At 38.8% G+C, this 17860-nt stretch overlaps 3 protein-coding genes across 4 annotated transcripts; all 3 read right to left on the bottom strand.

The window, feature by feature from the left end:
• Positions 1-1282: 1282 nt before the first annotated feature.
• Positions 1283-6444, bottom strand: LOC113697060 (uncharacterized). Its single transcript, XM_027216492.2, has 3 exons — positions 5124-6444; positions 3923-4091; positions 1283-1944 (listed from the first exon to the last, which is right to left on the bottom strand). The coding sequence occupies exons 1-3, from the start codon at positions 5940-5942 to the stop codon at positions 1481-1483; spliced, it is 1452 nt and encodes a 483-aa protein (XP_027072293.2). The 5' UTR covers positions 5943-6444; the 3' UTR covers positions 1283-1480.
• Positions 6445-8638: 2194 nt separating this feature from the next.
• On the bottom strand, positions 8639-10379 carry LOC113695346 (1-aminocyclopropane-1-carboxylate oxidase homolog 1-like). 2 transcript variants are annotated; one of them, XM_027214402.2, is made up of 3 exons: positions 9711-10375; positions 9222-9543; positions 8639-9099 (listed from the first exon to the last, which is right to left on the bottom strand). In XM_027214402.2, exons 1-3 carry the CDS (start codon positions 10253-10255, stop codon positions 8848-8850), a joined length of 1119 nt encoding a protein of 372 aa, XP_027070203.1. In that variant the 5' UTR covers positions 10256-10375; the 3' UTR covers positions 8639-8847. The 2 variants fall into 2 exon arrangements, with proteins under 2 accessions (XP_027070203.1, XP_027070204.1); XM_027214403.2 differs by having other exon boundaries at positions 8833-9099; positions 9217-9543; positions 9711-10379.
• Positions 10380-12416: 2037 nt separating this feature from the next.
• LOC113694972 (uncharacterized) lies at positions 12417-15416 on the bottom strand. The gene is made up of 3 exons (XM_027213915.2): positions 14474-15416; positions 13210-13375; positions 12417-13113 (listed from the first exon to the last, which is right to left on the bottom strand). The coding sequence occupies exons 1-3, from the start codon at positions 15401-15403 to the stop codon at positions 12665-12667; spliced, it is 1545 nt and encodes a 514-aa protein (XP_027069716.2). The 5' UTR covers positions 15404-15416; the 3' UTR covers positions 12417-12664.
• Positions 15417-17860: the final 2444 nt, after the last annotated feature.

Consider the following 17860-nt stretch of genomic DNA (forward strand, 5'->3'; position numbering starts at 1 on the left):
CTATGGATTGAAAGCAAAGTGGTTGGTCCCGTTCCAATTGCTGAAAATCTATGCGTTTTGTCTCGTAATGAACGTTTCCTATGTGCCAAAAGCCAAGAGGACCCATTCGCCCCGCCAGTTGCCAGAATGATTAGTCCGGAGCTTGGTCTTAGTGAGTATAATGACAGTGATATTATTTCGTTGTTGTTGTTTCCGAAAACAAGAGCAATTAATTACCTTCAGATGGGATGGTACTTGTTGGTGCGTACATGATCAAATGAAGTGATTAAATCATCGTTTAGTGGAGGACACGTTTCGCTATCCTGGTGTTTGTTTCGTTTCTTTTGCCGGACATTTTATTCTACCAATAAAAGCCATTTGAAAAAAAATCAGAGATAGAAAGAGAGAGAGATTCTAAAATCTTGTGTTTGGATTGCATTTTTCCATGATTTTTCATGAAAAAATTACTGTAGCGATTTGATGTATGTGAGAAAAAAAAGTAATACGGAAATGTGATCACGAAAAACGACGTAATTTTTCGACAGAAAATGACAATCCAAACAGGGTATAGGGATGTGCGCTTGTGACTTTGGTATAATTAAAAATCTAGCAGATTTAATATTTATGGACCAAATCATTAAACCGAGTTTATTGACAAAATGATGAAAATTTTGTGGACCTATTTTAGGAAAAAAGAATCAGAAAAAATAGAAGCATGTTGACCCACTTGTGACATCAGCTACTCGTGTGCTGATCATCACAAAGTGGCCAAATTTCTTTATCTTATTAAAAAGAAAGCGTAATCATTCCGTCTGCTTGTCCTGAAAAAATTTAAAAAAGAAATATGCGGACACATCTTACTTATAATAAGATTAGGAGCTCACGGGTTGAATTCTATAAATTCAAATTGATTTATATAATTTTTATCACATTTAGTGTAATATTGTAGTGAATTGGTATATAACTGTCAATTTAATTGTATCAGTTGATAGATTTAAATTTACTTTTATTAACTTATATGAATTTACATGAAAAATTATAGTAAAAGTTACTCCATAGAATCGATTCGAATAGGACAAAAATCAACCTTGTGAAAGCTTGCTCAAATCGGAGATGTGACAGCATCTACTCCTCCGCAGTCTCTCTTTCCAATTTCCACATTCCCTCGTGCCTCCAATTTTCACCCATATCAATGCCTTACCTATTGGGTTCAACGTATAATTATAGCAGCGTGTGCTGGTTTTATCTACCATGACAAAGCTTCAATAACCAACAAAAAGAAAAAAGGAGAAAGACGAAGAAGTGAATCAACCAAAGCAAAAACAGAGGTGGTTGTAATTCAAAATTTAGTGATAATTCCAGTCGGCTAAAACTTGAGACACAACCTCAATGCTTATTCCAAAGAACAAGTTTGTGCAATGAAATCTGTCTCCACATTCGACAAGCCGCCCATTGCGAGACAAACATGAATTACTAATCAGCTTCTGTAGTCACTAGCTGGTTAGCTGGTGTCTATGCCGTTGCTTGCCTCCACAAGAATCCTTCTCATTTCGCCGATCAGCTCATGCATTTGATCCCTGGAGTGCAAAGGCGATGGATACACACATGCACAGTCCAGTTGTCCGTCTCTTATGGTATCAAATAATGCAATTGAAGGGCCTACCCCGTGAGACGAGGCGCAACCGACGTAGTCTTCCAATCCAACCCTTTGGTGGAGCTGGTTAGAATGATCGATGACAGGGTCCTCAAAAACGGATATCAGGGCAGTTCTCAAGGATGAAGATGGAGTCAAACCCGGGTTTTCTATGGCCTTGCACATTAGAAAGTTGACGTCGGACATGTCTGAGAAGTGCTTATTGTTGTTTTTAGCATTGTTATAGGATGCGTGGGTTCTCTCCGCCAGCTCCCACAAATTCTCTCCGCCCTCAATGTCGTGCGAGTTTAAGATGGCAGAATGATAAAACCCTGCAACCGTCATGTAGCCCGCGGCCGGTCAAGTACAAACCATGAAAATATGCTAGAGGCAAGGAAATAGAGCTGTACTAACAAGCTTGCCACTGAAACAAGTGGTGGAATTGATTGTACCAAAGTTTGGCATATGTATATACAAGGTTACCGATTCAAGTTTAACATTTCGGTAATCATTTTAGACAATTTTGCTAGGATCTGTTGCAGATAATAATATACCATGGCAACGACCCCAAACTCTAACCAAGATTGTGTACTGATTAGCAATGGCAGACCCAGGAAGGAAGGTTTAAAGGGGGAAAAACATAGAATCGACAAGCATAAGAATGTGGAGAAAGAAATTCAATTTTTAAAAAAAAAAGAAAAAGAAAAAAGAATTTGAGGGGGCAAAGCTAATTTTTTTAAGAATCTGCTTATAAAAAGTAATGTTGGGATGTATTTAAAAAAAAAAGGATCATTTCAGAAACCTCCCCTGAAATTTCTAATAATTTCAGATATCTCCCCTCACGTTTTAAAAATTACACATACCTCCCCTAAAATATAGGTTTGGATTTTACCTTGATGATGTAAGACCAAAAAAAGTATATGAACACCCAAAATTACCCTCATCTAATTTTCAAAATATGAATAATCATTAAAAAATTTTAAAAATCAAGAATACACTTGTATACTACAAAATTATGAGTTTTATTACTTAGTTAATGTCCTGAGCTTTCCATCGTATGATTTTCTATATCCATCCAAAATTTCAAACTCATCACGTATTCTTTTTCCGAACAAACTCTTTATTTTAGATGCCAAAATCCACCATCATAATTCTTACCTTTATAATTTTTACCCATTTATAGGTTTCTTCCATATATTGCCTACCAAACCGTCAGTTACAAAACACACAATTCTTACATTTTTCCCACTCAAACAGCCAAGATTCTTCCTTTTTTGAGTGATAGAAGGTTATAATTTAATGGCCATGGATGAAACAGTTTCGTTACAATATGCGGCTTAGTCAAGAAGAATTGTTTTCCTTTTTTTGTTATCTTTTTTATCAATAGCCTGTCTTTGAAAAAATTATGAAGGTTATTATAGTCAATGTCTATCATCAAGGGTGGTAAGTATAATATTGAAAATCTCAAGGGAGCTCAATGAAATTTTTAGAAACCTCAGGGGAGGTTTCTAAAATTATCCCTTATTGTAACATTTTTGTTGTACTACTTTTCAAAATATCTTCTTACTACTAATTTAAAGGACTTCGACGTGTGATAGAAGGGTTACTCAAGTATTAAATTTAAACCCGTGAGCGTGCAGGTCATTTCCTATTATAGCACATTAAAAACAAGCTGGTCATTGCTATACACAACGCCAATTTGCTGTACGTGCACGACCGGTATTTGCCCATTTGGTACCACTTGCCAGGCTATACAAAATGTCACTATTGTAGATTGATAAAGAGAAAGAGGTTTTATGACAAGAAAGAAAAAAGTCACTGGCCATTTGGTCCAGTGGTCATCACCATTAAAGGTATTAAAGGTGATGCTGGAGGTCAGAGGTTCAATCCCTGCCTCCCACAAATTTGCCACAATTTGTGGCGGTCTTAATTGACCTTCATCGATGGAGTCTGTACTCACATCGAACCCCCTCTCCTTCCCCTTAGACTAGGCTAGATTAGGTTATAAGACATCTATCGTTGCGACAAAAAAAAAAAAATGACAAGAAAGAAAAAAAAAAGAATAATATTGCCAGGAGGAAGAGATTTTATAAGGGAAGGAAAAAAAGAAAAAGAAATAAAGAACGATGTGGCCTAACCATCCCGATTTAGTAAGCGAAGAACGGTCCCCCCAAAGGGAGAATTTGAAAAGAGAAAAGCAAAACTAGAACAAATTGCCTTTTTCACCTGGATGTGGTGGAAATTTTGGCACCCAAAGGAAAAAAAAAAAAAGGAGAGAAAGGAAAAAGCAACAGTAAGAAGAAAACTAACCGTGATCGTTGTTTTCGAGTACTGGATCCAGAAGCGAACGACAGTCAATAAGTGTGACCACTGCGTACTTTTCCCAGTGATCGTCTGGAAAGCATTTTGCGGAATGGGCAGCAATTAGGGCAGCAGCCGCCAACAGCCCGCACAATTTTATGTTCCTAGCTTGGCATCCCTGCAAGGTTAGGCCCTTATTTTTTTTCACGTCAAGAGTGGTAGCTTCCCTACTCCCTAGTACTCAAAATCCACTAGTCCAAACCATCATAGACTCCTGTTGTTTGGTGAATAATGAACCCATTTACTTAAAAGTTTGACCGCAGCTTTAATTTTACTTACAAAATTCCATATGACATTAGTTCAAAAACTATCCAAATAAACAACTTTTAGCGTTTTTGAAGCTTTAGGATGGCTTGAAAAGCGCGACAATAAACGTGTATCAACAACTATCAAACCACAAACTACTGAAAATTAAAAGGAATTCGGGTTTCGCTTGAAAAAACCAAGTTAAACGTGATCAATTAAAAAAAATATTTGCATAATTTTATATGTTCGGCCAAGAATTTTTTTTGTTTTGTTTTTGTTTTTCTTTTTCTTGGGGCGGGTTGGGGGGCAATGGTTGATGGGGGACCTGTGGTAACTTTTCTCCCTCGTCCGCGACACTAATAAGGTATTCTTCTTCTTCTTCTTCTGTTTTTTTGGGCCAAATAAGATATTCTTCTTTGAAGGTGAAAATCGCTTCTCTGACACCTAATCGTCTACCGCGAGTAGCTATACTTGTACCAAAATTTATTGCGAAATCCAATGCCAGTTTGGCAGCCAGTCAGTTTGGTCCGGCAAATTGCAAGGCGCAAAGGTAATTGGTAATCCACTCAAATGGTGTTCCTACAACTTATTTGCTTGTTTTCATTCAAACAAAAGACGGATTTATTTATGCCAATATATACAAGATTAATTTCAGCTTTTTGGGATGCATCAGTTCTAATATATTTTCCTAGAAATGCTTGTCTAATTCCTTGTGAATAATGAATGCTTCACAATGAGCGAAGAAGGAATCTCTCTAGTTTCTATCCAAGCATAGTGACCAAAAAAAGAGAGGAAAAAAAAAAGGGATGTAGCGAATTCAGCAATTTAAGAATATTCCCTGTAGCATAAAAATTTGGGAAAATTTAGGATGGATGGAAAATAAACTGTGGTTTGAGTGACTTACAGAAATGAGTTTTTGAGTGACATCCGCATTGATTTGCAACCTTATGACCTGTGAAGATCTGGGCAAGCCAGTGTCCTGGAATGTTAAATTTGACAGCCTGAATGAATTCAACGAGTATCCAAGCATGTCCACTCCCCTGGCCCAAAATGGCTTATTACCCTTCCCACTCGGCACGTAGTCTTCGATCCCCAATCTAACCTCCAATAATTCCTCGTCAATTTCCTTTTGCGTCCCTTCCCCATTGTCCGCAGACATCAGCTTCAGCAACTCCCTCAGCAGTGACACCGCGGTGGTACGGTCGCATACCGACGTGTGAAGCCGGAGGGCCACGACCCACTTGTCATCGCTCAAAGTGTACACGCTGGCAAAGAATATATCCACATCATCAGCTTCTGATGAAGGGTCGGGATTTGGCCAGACGATTCGATTTAGCTCGTGCTCGAGGATCAGGCGGAAGTCTGAGGTGGAGATAGTGCTACTGTTTGAACGAGTGAGGCCTCGGAGAATCTCAGACGTCGATGCAAGATCGAACGGTTGGATTTGGAGCTGAGGAGTTGAGGGGATGATGTAGGAGTAAGTGGTGGAAGTGGAGTCGTAGTGGAGTTTTGATTTGAGGATGGGATGGGTGTTTTGGAGGTTGCGGAGGGTAGTTTGGAGAAATGGGACATCTGGGGCTTTTGAGAGGAGTAGAGCCAAAACCGTGATGCCGGTGCCGCCTGGAACGGCTTTGCACCAACTTTGCTCCGTGCCGCCGGCCGGGCGGCTCTTGGGTTCAAGTACTCGTGGCATTGGGCTGCTAAGGCTCTCCTGCTCAGACATTGATGCTTCTGTTTTGAGTAGAAATTCAAGACTCTTTCAGCAGCAGCAGCACACTAGTACTATATATCTGTTAAAGAGCGAGGGATGATGCTTTGGTGTAAAAAGAAACCTCGAAGCTGTGTCACACTCGAGTCGAGTCTCGACAAAGGATAAAAGATTTCTCAACTACCTCACAAGATAGATTAAATGGATAACTCGCAGGATAAACCAAGGTCTTGCAGAAATTAGCCTCTAGCCATCGCAAGGATAAGAGAAATCAGTGCCCTGATCTTCTCCGTGATTTATCATTATCATCTGTAAAAGAGCAATCAATTGATGATGTAAAGGAAGCAAACCAGAAAGGATCAGAGGAGAATATTCAGGTGAGGTTCTCCCGTTTATCTTGGTATTCTGGGGGCTCCTAATGGCCTTATATGTTGCAACTAGCAAATTTTGGAGACAATTAATTGATTAAAATGGGAATTAGTCTTGTTTCTTCTGTATATTTGACCGCTATCTCGATCAGTAACAGATGTGTGGCGCAATTTTGCAGTAAGAGTGTGCAGTGATAGCGTCAAAAATATTTAAGGATTTAGCTAATGAATGCTCCGGAGACTTCCTGAAGCAGTTTCAAGTGTTTTTTCTTTTTTTTTTTTGCTCCAAAAAAAATGTTTTTTTTTTGGTGAGGGTAAAATTAATTGTGAAAAAGTATGCAAATATAGGAAAGCGATAGATGTGAACATGTATATTCACGTGATAAGTTTAAGTTAGTGTAGTTTATACATTTTGAATCTGTGCATCTATAGGTTTTTGTTGAAAAAATCCAACATATAAAGCAACTAATTTTCTTTTTAAGAAAGTCAAACTATAATCACGACTCCATCATAGCGTTGTACTTCCAAATTTGCTAAACCACAACAACTGTCCTTTGAAAACACATCCATCCGTAGAGGTGGCAAAATGGGCGGGATGGGCGGGATTTGCTTGGGTTTGAGATGGAATCGAGTCATATGGGTTTGGGCCCAACCTTACCCATATGTGTTTTGGGACTAACTTGGGCGGGATCATTTTGGGATGGGTTTAGATTGATCCCGCCCAATACCCAAATCCATTTTCTACATATTTTTTTTCCTTTAATTCATTTTTTATTTTTATATAATTTTAATATTTTTGATTTATTAAATTTCTTTTAGTTTTATTAAATAAACATGCAAGTGCTTTATACTCAAGATTCCCACCAAAAATTGGATTAACAAATAAAGGAAAAGATAGATATACAGCCATATTCCAACATATATCAAGATGGCCAAGGTCCTTAGGATGTTGAATATTTATCCTTATCATTGTCCAAGAATGACAGGTCTAAACTAACTGAAATGCTGGAAATTCTTGTGGATAATGACTAGGAAGACTACTAGATTATATTCGCTGGTATGACTATAAAAATTGTTAAAGATAATTTTTGAATCTAAAATTCCGTTTGGATTGACTTTTTTTTCAAAAAATAAGTTTTTCAAATACAATGTTACAGTAATATACAATAACTCAAGAAACATCCCATCCATATTAATATATCAAATATTTCAAAAAAATTTTATAGTAAAAATTTTTCATATACACTGCTACAATAAAATATTTCAAAAACACCTACCAAAAACAGCTAATCCAAACGGAGCCCTTGCCATTTGAGCCCAATGAGTACCCAAGTATTTCCCATCCTTTCCCATTCATTAATGGGTATAGTTGGGATGTGTCCCAACTTAAACCCAATACCAAATTATAATACCCATCCCGCCCAAAGTTCCTTTAGGCATGGGTAGCCCATTGGGACTTGGGACAAATTGCCAGCTCTATCCATCCGTTTAATGATTCTTGCTCACCCATTTAAGCCCTTTCAACTGTGGTTCATCCATTTAAGCCCTTTCAACAAAACTGTGGTTATACACACATGTTACCACAAATTTCCTTTTTTCATGGTACTTTGAAATTTCTATTGAGAAATTCGAGTCTGATAAGCTTTTGAAACTAAACACTTTATCACGCTGTTGGCATTACATGCTTAGACATGAAGAAATTGTACACTTTTTTTTCTATAAAAGTAAAACATTATTGTTCGTGAAACAAAAGACAATTTAATAACTGAAAACAATTATGATGCTTTTTACACATTTAATCAAAATGCAGAATCATGTTTTATGGTGCGTTTGATAAAACTGAAATTTGAAAACTGAAATCCGAATCCATTAAGTTGTTGAATTGTTAAGTATTAAATCTAATACATCTGAGTGCATATCATATTCAGTGATAAGTGAATAGCTTATCACTTAATTTTGAGTGCAAGTTTTGCCTATGAAATTTAGTGACACTTAATTAATTCATATGTTCAATTTTTGGTTATCAAACGATCTGAATATGTTAAGATTTGAATCCATTAAATTTAAGTGCCGAATTGAGTTATCAAACAGGGCTAGCTAATCTAGAAAAATTATGTACTAATAGACAAGTTTTCTTTATAACACACCAACATTAGTCATACGAGTGTGAATTTAGGCCACAAAGGTATGGATTTGGCAACACTCTTGTGAAAAATTATGGGAACTAGCAAAAATTCATTTGAGTTGACTGTTTCAGTTCAGTGTAGTAATTTAATCCAAAAGTTAGTAGTACCTAGTGAACCACTAGAAACCAAGTCAAAATTCCACTGCCAGGAATTTAGGTGAGGGACTAAAGTATACACTAAAATTTATTTGGTATTCAATGCAAAACACAAGAATAAAATGTTTATGCTATCATGCCTTTTTTTTTCTGTACCGTTGTTCATTATGCAGAAAACATCTATCGGAGTTGAACAGAGTTTTTAAGTATTGTGATCTCACACTCTTACAATTCACTCGAGGTTAAATCTGTATCATTTCCATACGGATAATTACAGCCGGTAGTGCAGCAAAGGAGAAGTTCCATCGAGTCCCTTGGCGTCGAAGTAGGCTGAATAATCCTTAATTGTGGTTTCCCGGTACTTGGGTGGATCATTTTCTGAGAGCAACTCCTTAATAGGTCCGTAGAGCTTTGTAGATGGCCGGAGATATGTGGTAAAGAAGGATGCCACTGATACCCTGGGACCAACACGATTGGCTACTACTCGATGCCGAGCACTGAGGAACTTGTCATTGGACACCAGCTGAGAAGTTCAATCAGATCAGAAATGGTTAGTGCTATTTGAATTCGTTTCTGCTGACTGCTGAGTGCAGGGGACGATTAAAGTCAATAAACTAGTATAGATTACAACAAGCGTGACCTTGCCTGTAGAAGGTCCCCAATATTGACTACAAGAGCTCCAGGTGTTGGAGGAACATCGATCCACTGGTTCCCGTAAAGAACCTGAAGACCTCCTACATGATCCTGGAGAAGCACAGTGAGAAAGTCATCGTCTTCATGTTTGCTGGCGCCTAATGTCAATTCTGGTTGTGGGCATGCTGGATAGTAATGGCACAAAACAATTAGCCCCTCCGCACAATCCATGTCCTTCAGATGATTTGGATCAAGTCCAAGAGCCTCCGAGAGTAATTCAAACAGAGAATATCCCAATTTCGTTACTTCCTCTGAGTACTTGAGTAAAATTTCACTGCAACCCAAGGATAAAGGGCAAAAAGAAAACGCACACCAATAAAGTTTATGAAGATCTAGAACGTAGCAGAACGAAGCTAAAATTGAAAATAATACTACCAACAGGATCTGAAAACCTGCAGGTATCTCAAGTAGTCGTAATCTGAATCTTGTAGAATGACGTACCTGCAGACTGAAGGCAAGTCTTCAGGACTGGGAGGATTAGGAGCCATGGCACAGGTTAATGTATCTCTCCAGTTAGTTACTGGTGCACTGTACAAGTCAAAATTGCTATTGTACACGACTCTTCTTGATCCGGGCTCTCTTGTGTACCATGGCTTTTTGACTTCAGTATCTTGCTCGTAGAATCTGCGTACACCATTTAGCATCTCCTCAAGAACATCATCAGGGATCCCATGATTGATCACTTGGAAGAAACCCCATGTTCCTGATGCTTCACGGACTTTTTCAACCGTCTCCTTCCGCTGGGCCGCATCTTCGTGGATGCCATGTAAGTCAATGACCGGAAACTCATGCTGCTCGCTATTGGAATTACTAGAAGCGTTCAAGTCTTCTGGTGGTCCAATGAACATTCGAGGGACTTCCGTGATGCCAGCATCAACAAGTCCCTTAACACCAGCTTTGGTGTCATCAAACGCTTTTATTTCACGCTTCCTGTCGTACTCTGCTTCAGTTTCATGGTTAACATCATTTCTCTCAGAAGCGACCATTTTCTGCCGGTAAGGAAATCAGTGATCTCGTTCTGAGCAAGGTTAAAGTCTTGGTTATACACAAAGTTTTCTAGTTCAGAGGAGCCTTGGTGGATGTGAATTTCCATAACGGGACATGCGTTTTTTCAATAAGACAAAATCTGGATGGACAAAGATGGCGGGCTGTGTACGGTATATTTTTTTTCCCCTTGGGCAAGTACCTTTCAGGAAATATATATCTTATTCGTTTTTATTGGCACGTATCTAACCCTCCGATGACGCATTCTGGGCAATCTGGGTTCCGGGTTTGTTTGTGGTTGATAAGTGCTTATCAATTATGGGACATGCTAACACCATACTTATCAATAGTCGCAGTTCAGAAATCCGAGTTAAATTAAGGCCTAGAAAACAACAAATTCTCGGGTTATAAATAAAAAATTCTTTTAGCTACACCATCTACCAACCTAGAAATATAAATTTCTTGTTGGATGTCCACAATTTTCACAGCCTAGAAACTGATCCAAATAGTTGGAATGATACTCGAAACTTCAAGCTACTTCTCTTGAAAATGGATTTGTTCGTGGAAGCAAACGTGCAAAAGCCTGGCTTGATGTTTTTACCTATTTGTTTATCCAATGTTTCTTACCGGGCAGGCCTTCGGTTCAGTATCTATTTCTGATACAAGGGAGATCAATAGAATAAATCATACAAGACACACACATCTTATACGTACGAATGGCAATTACATAAATTTGGCTATCAATCCAACCCTATGCTATATATGTAGCTAGGCTGCAAGCGATTCATGTTAACACTTGCTCACTCTCTTTGTAACTAATCATTTTCGAGGGAAGTTTAGAAGAGATTGAAACAGGTGAAGGGAACTTAATAATGTTCGATAAACATATTTTAGAGCTTGAAGTGCAACCGGAGAGAAATCGTATCTATATTTTATCACGAGTTCATTAGGCAATTAATCTAGTAAAGTCACCTTGAATTAAAACTAAAAATATCACTTTGGTTTAGTGGCGGATTTAAGGTGGGTGTATGGGCCCCCACTACCCCCCTTAAATTCCTATAATACATGTATAATTTCAAGTGTGTCTCCAGAGGTTTTTTTATGATGGAAGTGAAAGAATTACGTGGTTCTCTAAGTTGGTTTATGAACTAATATTCTAAAAATATATGTGGGTTACAAATTTCCATTTGAAGTAAACTAAAAAATGGTTTTTCATTTCAACTTGTTGGTGAATATTTTTTTTGCTTAAAAAACTTAAAAAGGAATAGGTAAAAAATTTTATTGTTGTTTTTGTCCCCACTGAAAATTTTTTCTGGCTCCGCCACTACTCTGGTTCCAAAAACATTGAAGAGTAATGTTTGTTATCGAACCATCATCTTCCTTAATAACAGTTTTACACTTTATCTAAATAAAATGAAAGAAAAGGTTAAGAAATCCTTATCAAATTGAAAAAGAATTATTTTTATTGAAGAGCTCATCAGTGGGCTACAAGACCTAACGCAGTTTGCCATGGAGATGGTCCAGAGTGGGCTGCGTATGTTTGCGTGAATGAAGGGAGTGGTCCATGACAACGAAAACTAGATACGCCAAAATGGTTATTGAAGCCCTAACGTCACGTCTGTTAACAGGCTCGACAGCTCATTAGTGGGCTACAAGACTTAACGCAGTTTGCCATGGAGATGGTCCAGAGTGGGCTGCGTATGTTTGCGTGAATGAAGGGAGTGGTCCATGACAACGAAAACTAGATACGCCAAAATGGTTATTGAAGCCCTAACGTCACGTCTGTTAACAGGCTCGACAGCTCATTAGTGGGCTACAAGACTTAACGCAGTTTGCCATGGAGATGGTCCAGAGTGGGCTGCGTATGTTTGCGTGAATGAAGGGAGTGGTCCATGACAACGAAAACTAGATACGCCAAAATGGTTATTGAAGCCCTAACGTCACGTCTGTTAACAGGCTCGACAGCTCATTAGTGGGCTACAAGACCTAACGCAGTTTGCCATGGAGATGGTCCAGAGTGGGCTGCGTATGTATGTGTGAATGAAGGGAGTGGTCCATGACAACGATAACTAGATACGGCAAAATGGTTATTGACTTTATAATTGTACATCCCGAAAAACTGAAACAGCTACGAAGATGGGAATATAGAAGATGGGCAATCTGTAATCTGTGGACTGACCGGTAATGTATTAATGATCCGAAAGGGCTACAGCAGCAGAGAACACAATTAGGACAAAGTGATCAACCCTCCGTAATGAAGAAGGGCGTTTGTTTTACTCTTAATAGAGGAATATAGTAGATAATAATAAATTATCAATATTAATATGAGTTAAACATAATAAATAATGATTAATTTGTGCTCAATAGCTGGACCCTTAGAAGTGGTACTAGAAAATGGAGAGCAAGATTTGCTAATAAGTAGCATCGACGAGGACGGCCTTCATCTTCTCAACCAGCTCCTCCATTTGAGCCCTCGAATGCAGGGGCGACGGGTAGACACACAGGCAATCCAGCTTCCCGTCTCGTATGGTGTCGAAGAAAGCAATAGACGGACCAGCCCCGTGAATTGAAGCGCAGCCCAGATAGTCATCTAATCCAACCCCCTTCTGAATCTGATTAGAATTGTCGATGACGGGTTCCTCAAAAACGGAGATGAATGACGTTCTGAGGGATGATGAGGCAGTCAAGCTAGGGTTCTCGATGGCTCTACAGAGCAGAAAATTGAGGTCAGCCATGTCCGAGAAGTGTTTGTTGCATTTCTTTGCATTGTCGAAGGCCAAGTAGCATCTGGAGGCCAAATCCCACAAGTTGTCTCCTCCTTTTACTGCATGAGAGTTGAGGATTGCAGCGTGATAAAATCCTGATCAAAGAGTAGAGTAGAGTAATTAGTTGGTGCTGCTGCAGCTAGTTTTTCCTTGCGGGCCATCAAAACAATCAACAGCTGTGAGAGGGTTACCGAAATTATGAGGAGAGAGGGGTGGGTCAAGAATGGAGCGGCAGTCTGTAAGGGTCAACACCCCGTACTTCTTGCGCTGATCAGGGCTGCTTCTGGAAGAATGTGCTGCAATCAGTGCAGCTGCTGCTAGTGCTCCACACAGCTTTATCCCTCTCAATTTGCATCCCTACAGTTTTTTTTTTTTTTTTTTTTTTTTAGATTCAGTATCATTTACTTCTTCAATCTTCAAAACTTAATCCAAATTGAGCATTATTAATATTTTTTTAATATTAATTAGTAATATGGAAGCAGAGACCAAAGCATCTTGAAATTAACTTGTATGGATCAGGCTACAAAACTTGACGGCTCTAAGCCTCTCATTTGAGTGACATCAACGTACTAATACCGACCATTACGATATTATGGTGTCCCTGTAATGCAGCTAGTCATGATCAAGGAAAGATAAAACTGTTCTAAGACAAATTTGGTTTCGAAAATCTTACGAAAAGGGACCTGCATGGTTTAATTCATCTTCTCTAGAATCCTATTTGTTAACTGACTAATTATTAGGATTATAAAACAAGTCTAAGCAACATTGACCAAAGCTCCAAACATATTTTTTTGGGATGGGGGGAGGGGGGCAGATCATGTTAATTTATAGTATTCTCTAAGGTAAAAGAGTAATGATCTTACAAGCTATAGTGTTATCAACATTAGAGAAAGGAGCGTATGATTTTCAAAACTGTCATAAGATCCCATTTGGGAGTAGCAGCTTGATATTAGTAAAACTCTTGAGTATCAACAGCCTGGGAACATTATGTGCTGGTAATGCATTAGACATGAGTTTTCAATTAGGAGTTCACTGAAGAGGCCAAAACCCGCTTAGAAGTTTTGATAATTAAATAAGAGTCAAAATTTCATCACACTTATTCGAGAGAGAGGTCCAAGGTTTCCATCAGAGGGAACATGGATGTAGGCCAGACTGACCCCAGAGTACTCGGCCTAATTCAATGCAGGTCCAGACTGTCCAGTCAATTAGAGATTCGGCCGCTACTAAAGAGAGGAAAGGTGAACGGACAACAAAAACAAAATCCAACGTTATGGCTTGTTCTAATGTCATTACTGTTTCTTTTGATCCAACATTATGGGCCTGTTCTATAAGTCCTTGATTTCAGAGATTCCCGTACTCATTCGTTGTATGTTTTTAATATCGCTTCTTAGTTCTAATGCAGGATCAATGGTGATTGGCGGAATGATATTGTAATTTAAATAAAATGCCACTTACAACGAGTATCTGGTTGGTCTCATGCGGATTCATGCGCAGTCTCGCAACCTCAGAAAACCTCGGCCACTTGACATCTTTGAACTTGAGATTGGTCAGCCTAAGCGAGTTCACCGAATATTCCAACACGTCAATCCCGTGAGCCCACAGAGTCTTCTTTGCCTTCCCGCTAGGAATCAGATCCTCAATTCCCTGCTGCATCTTCTCCTGATATTTTATCGGACCCTCGTCGGGCTTCTCGCCGCCCTTTGCTTCTTCCTCAAGTCTGTCCCCAGCAAGCTCCATCAACTCCCTGAGCAATGTCACGGCCGTGGTCCGGTCACACACTCCCGTGTGAAACCTCAGTGCAATAATCCATTTCGAACCGGGCAGCTCATAAACACTAGCCAGGAACACGTCCATGCCACTGCCAGGAAAGTTGTACGGATTCGCCCATGCGTTGTTGTTCAGTTCGTTTTCTTGGATCATGTGGAGAGGAGAAATGGAAAACCCGTTACCACATTTTTCAGAAAGATTCTTGAGGAGGTGTGAGGTTGTTGAGGCGTCGAACGATTGAACTTGGATGTGGGACGTGGCGGGTGTTGTGAATGAGAAAGCCTTTTTCGATGGATTGTAGTGAAGCTTCGACCTGAGTATGGGGTGGGCATCTTGGAGCTTGCGGAGTGCTTGTTGAAAAATAGGGATTTCTATTGCCTGAGACAGTTGAAGGGTCAACACAGCAACTCCGGTGCCTTGTGAAAGTGCACGGCACCAACTGTGCTCCGTGTTGCCCGCCGGTCGGCTGATGGGCTCAACTCTTTGGCCGTCATTGTGGTTTTTCCCGGACATCGTTTGAGAGAGATGGCTAAGTGGAGACTGTTCTGGAGGAGATATAGCACTTTCAGGACAGGAAGTTGATACTTTGGCCCGTTGAGCCTCGTTCAAGAGTTCCATATATAAAGGTGAACACTAGGGCACTGGTGGAATATTGCTGATTTGGAAGATTTGGAGGAGTAAATATCGCCATGGATGGTTTGGTGAGTAAAACTTAAATGACATTAATTGCTAGGGGAAAGTTGTTCAACCAGAATCCTTAAACAGATCAATCTACTAGTATTTTCTTTTACCTGGGCTTTAACTGTAGATATTTACGATTTAAGACAATCTTGACCGAATTTACAATGTGGCTGTTTCATCTAAGTCACTTTTCTCAACCTCTCGCAAGTTCTTTGCATTTACAACTTCAAATCGGTGCTACAACGACCAAGAATTTACTTGACTCTTAATTTTGACGTGACATGCATGCATGCATGGCTTCGTAATTAATATCCATCCATTTACCACAGTTGGATATTGGATATTTATGCAGTTGCACATGTAACATGTTAGTATATTCAAAGGCCCATAGCAAAGAGTTCATCAATTTGACGATCACCTGCCTCGATTCTTGCTAAGAAATTGTTCAGCCCCATCCTCAAACTTCCATGCTCAGGTCTCTTACCTTTTCACTTATACAGTTCGTCGCAGAAAGTTGTGGAGCTTTCTGACACGCACATGATGTGCTGCCGTTGTACTACAGATTAGGGTCCTCAAGAATTAGTTAGCTCTCGTAATAAAAGGTCAGTGCAGTTCCTGGAACGAAGGACAATCCCTCGCCCCTGTACCTACGCTCTTCGCTGGAAAAAGGCAGAATGTAATTGTGGAAATCAAGTGTACAATTTATGTGGTTGCTCCCCAGTTGTTTGCTGAGATTAAATGTCCTTCTCTTAGCATATACTCCACTGCATAAAAGTCTATGGTCGAAGCTGGCAAGAGCACCATTCTTAGATCGGGGTGGATGGTGGGTAGAGAGTCGGAATAATGCTATCGACAACGGTAATAAATGACGACAGTAATGGGCAGTTACCTTAATGAGCTTGGTAACAAAATGCAGGAGCTAGATCTATAAGATTAATGTTATCTCACCATGTTATGTTTTTGACTTAGAAATTTTTTTTAAAAAAAACTTGGTTCTTCATTAGTTTTATTGATTTGGAGTTATTTCATTTCTTTTGCAATTAAAGACAAATTTTTTTTTAATAAAAAAAAATTGCTTTAACTTTTTAGAGGGATGCATCGGATTCCAAACGACATATAAAAATGTACAGGTCGAAATTGCAGAAATAAACGCTTTTCATGCTTGATGTAGTGAATAAAGAGAGGCAAGGAGTTGGTACATAATTAATGTCCTTATATACGAGGATATCGGATGGACCCTAGAAGTTATTTCCACAATGTTGTCTTCACGAAGATCATTTTTTTATATAAAAAAATAACAATCATTTCATTAAATATGAATCCTATACATATATAAAAAAGCAGTTTGCATCTGACTCTTGGGAATTTTTCATCTGTCTTGTGGAGGGGTATTTAAGGGAGTGAAAAAATGACATGGCAGATTTTGTGCAAAGAGTACAAGCTAGTTGATATGTTGTAGTAATAGTGTGTTCTCTATATTGCCCTTTTGGCTTAGTTCGTGACAGGTGGTTGGGAAATGAGCATTATTCTCTGTAGAGGTATTTTGGTCGGAGGCAAGTAGGGAGAAAATGGTGAAGCCTAACATATAGTAACATGGTAATACTTTTGCCAATGTTGGTTGCCTATAATACCCTCTTAAGTGGGCACATAGCTTTTAAGTAATGAACTTAATGGCTTAAATATGACATAAGAATTTGACATAAGAATGATAAAGCTTTGTTGGAGAAAACTTTAATGGAGGGTACTTGGATTTTCCACTTGTGTAGTATAATCGCAACAAGTGAAGCATTATTTGCAATACTTTTAAGCTACTATGACCAATGAATAGTTGGATGATTTATTTGAGATATTTACTGTAATACTTTTTGTGATGTGATATGTGTGATGTAAAAAGGTAATTGAGAAGATAAAAAGGTGATTGAAATTTGTGAAGTAAATTATTTTATCTGAAATCAAGTCAGTCCAAACAAACCCATTGTTAACTCTCTATGTATAGGATTCTTTGCGCAATGGTGTGCCTATTTGTGTAGATATCTCTGCTAATTTTATTAATTTAAATACTTTGTTTAGCCTACCTGACAAAGGTGTTGCTTTCAGTACTTAATTTACCATCATTGTTTTGCAGTTGCTCTTATTTATTGGAATTGAGTTGTTGTTGGTTAAAACTGGTGTAAACTATTGGAGCATCCTATGTTTGGCACCATTTTGATAGTAGATGTAAAATTGACCTTATTTGCACTGATATTTAGGATGGCTGGATATAACGATAAATTTATTGCTAAAAAACAACTTGGCAATGAAGGATCAAACCAGCGATATGGTTCGTTATCCATTGAGCAAAAAGAAAAAATTCGTAAAAAACAACTGCAAGATTTTAAGAGACGTAAAGCAGTT

This window comes from Coffea arabica, chromosome 6e (genome assembly GCF_036785885.1).
Source record: "Coffea arabica cultivar ET-39 chromosome 6e, Coffea Arabica ET-39 HiFi, whole genome shotgun sequence".
In the NCBI taxonomy this organism is placed as follows: Eukaryota; Viridiplantae; Streptophyta; class Magnoliopsida; order Gentianales; family Rubiaceae; genus Coffea; species Coffea arabica.

Coding starts and splice junctions, on each gene's coding strand:
- LOC113694972 (XM_027213915.2), bottom strand. CDS start 15,403: ATGGAACTCTTGAACGAGGCTCAACGGGCCAAAGTATCAACTTCCTGT. Junction 13,376..14,473: donor AGACCAACCAGATACTCGTT/GTAAGTGGCATT, acceptor AAAAAACTGTAG/GGATGCAAATTGAGAGGGAT. Junction 13,114..13,209: donor CCTCTCTCCTCATAATTTCG/GTAACCCTCTCA, acceptor CTCTTTGATCAG/GATTTTATCACGCTGCAATC.
- LOC113697060 (XM_027216492.2), bottom strand. CDS start 5,942: ATGTCTGAGCAGGAGAGCCTTAGCAGCCCAATGCCACGAGTACTTGAA. Junction 4,092..5,123: donor TCACTCAAAAACTCATTTCT/GTAAGTCACTCA, acceptor CTAACCTTGCAG/GGATGCCAAGCTAGGAACAT. Junction 1,945..3,922: donor ACTCGAAAACAACGATCACG/GTTAGTTTTCTT, acceptor TGACGGTTGCAG/GGTTTTATCATTCTGCCATC.
- LOC113695346 (XM_027214402.2), bottom strand. CDS start 10,255: ATGGTCGCTTCTGAGAGAAATGATGTTAACCATGAAACTGAAGCAGAG. Junction 9,544..9,710: donor GACTTGCCTTCAGTCTGCAG/GTACGTCATTCT, acceptor CTTGGGTTGCAG/TGAAATTTTACTCAAGTACT. Junction 9,100..9,221: donor ATATTGGGGACCTTCTACAG/GCAAGGTCACGC, acceptor TGAACTTCTCAG/CTGGTGTCCAATGACAAGTT.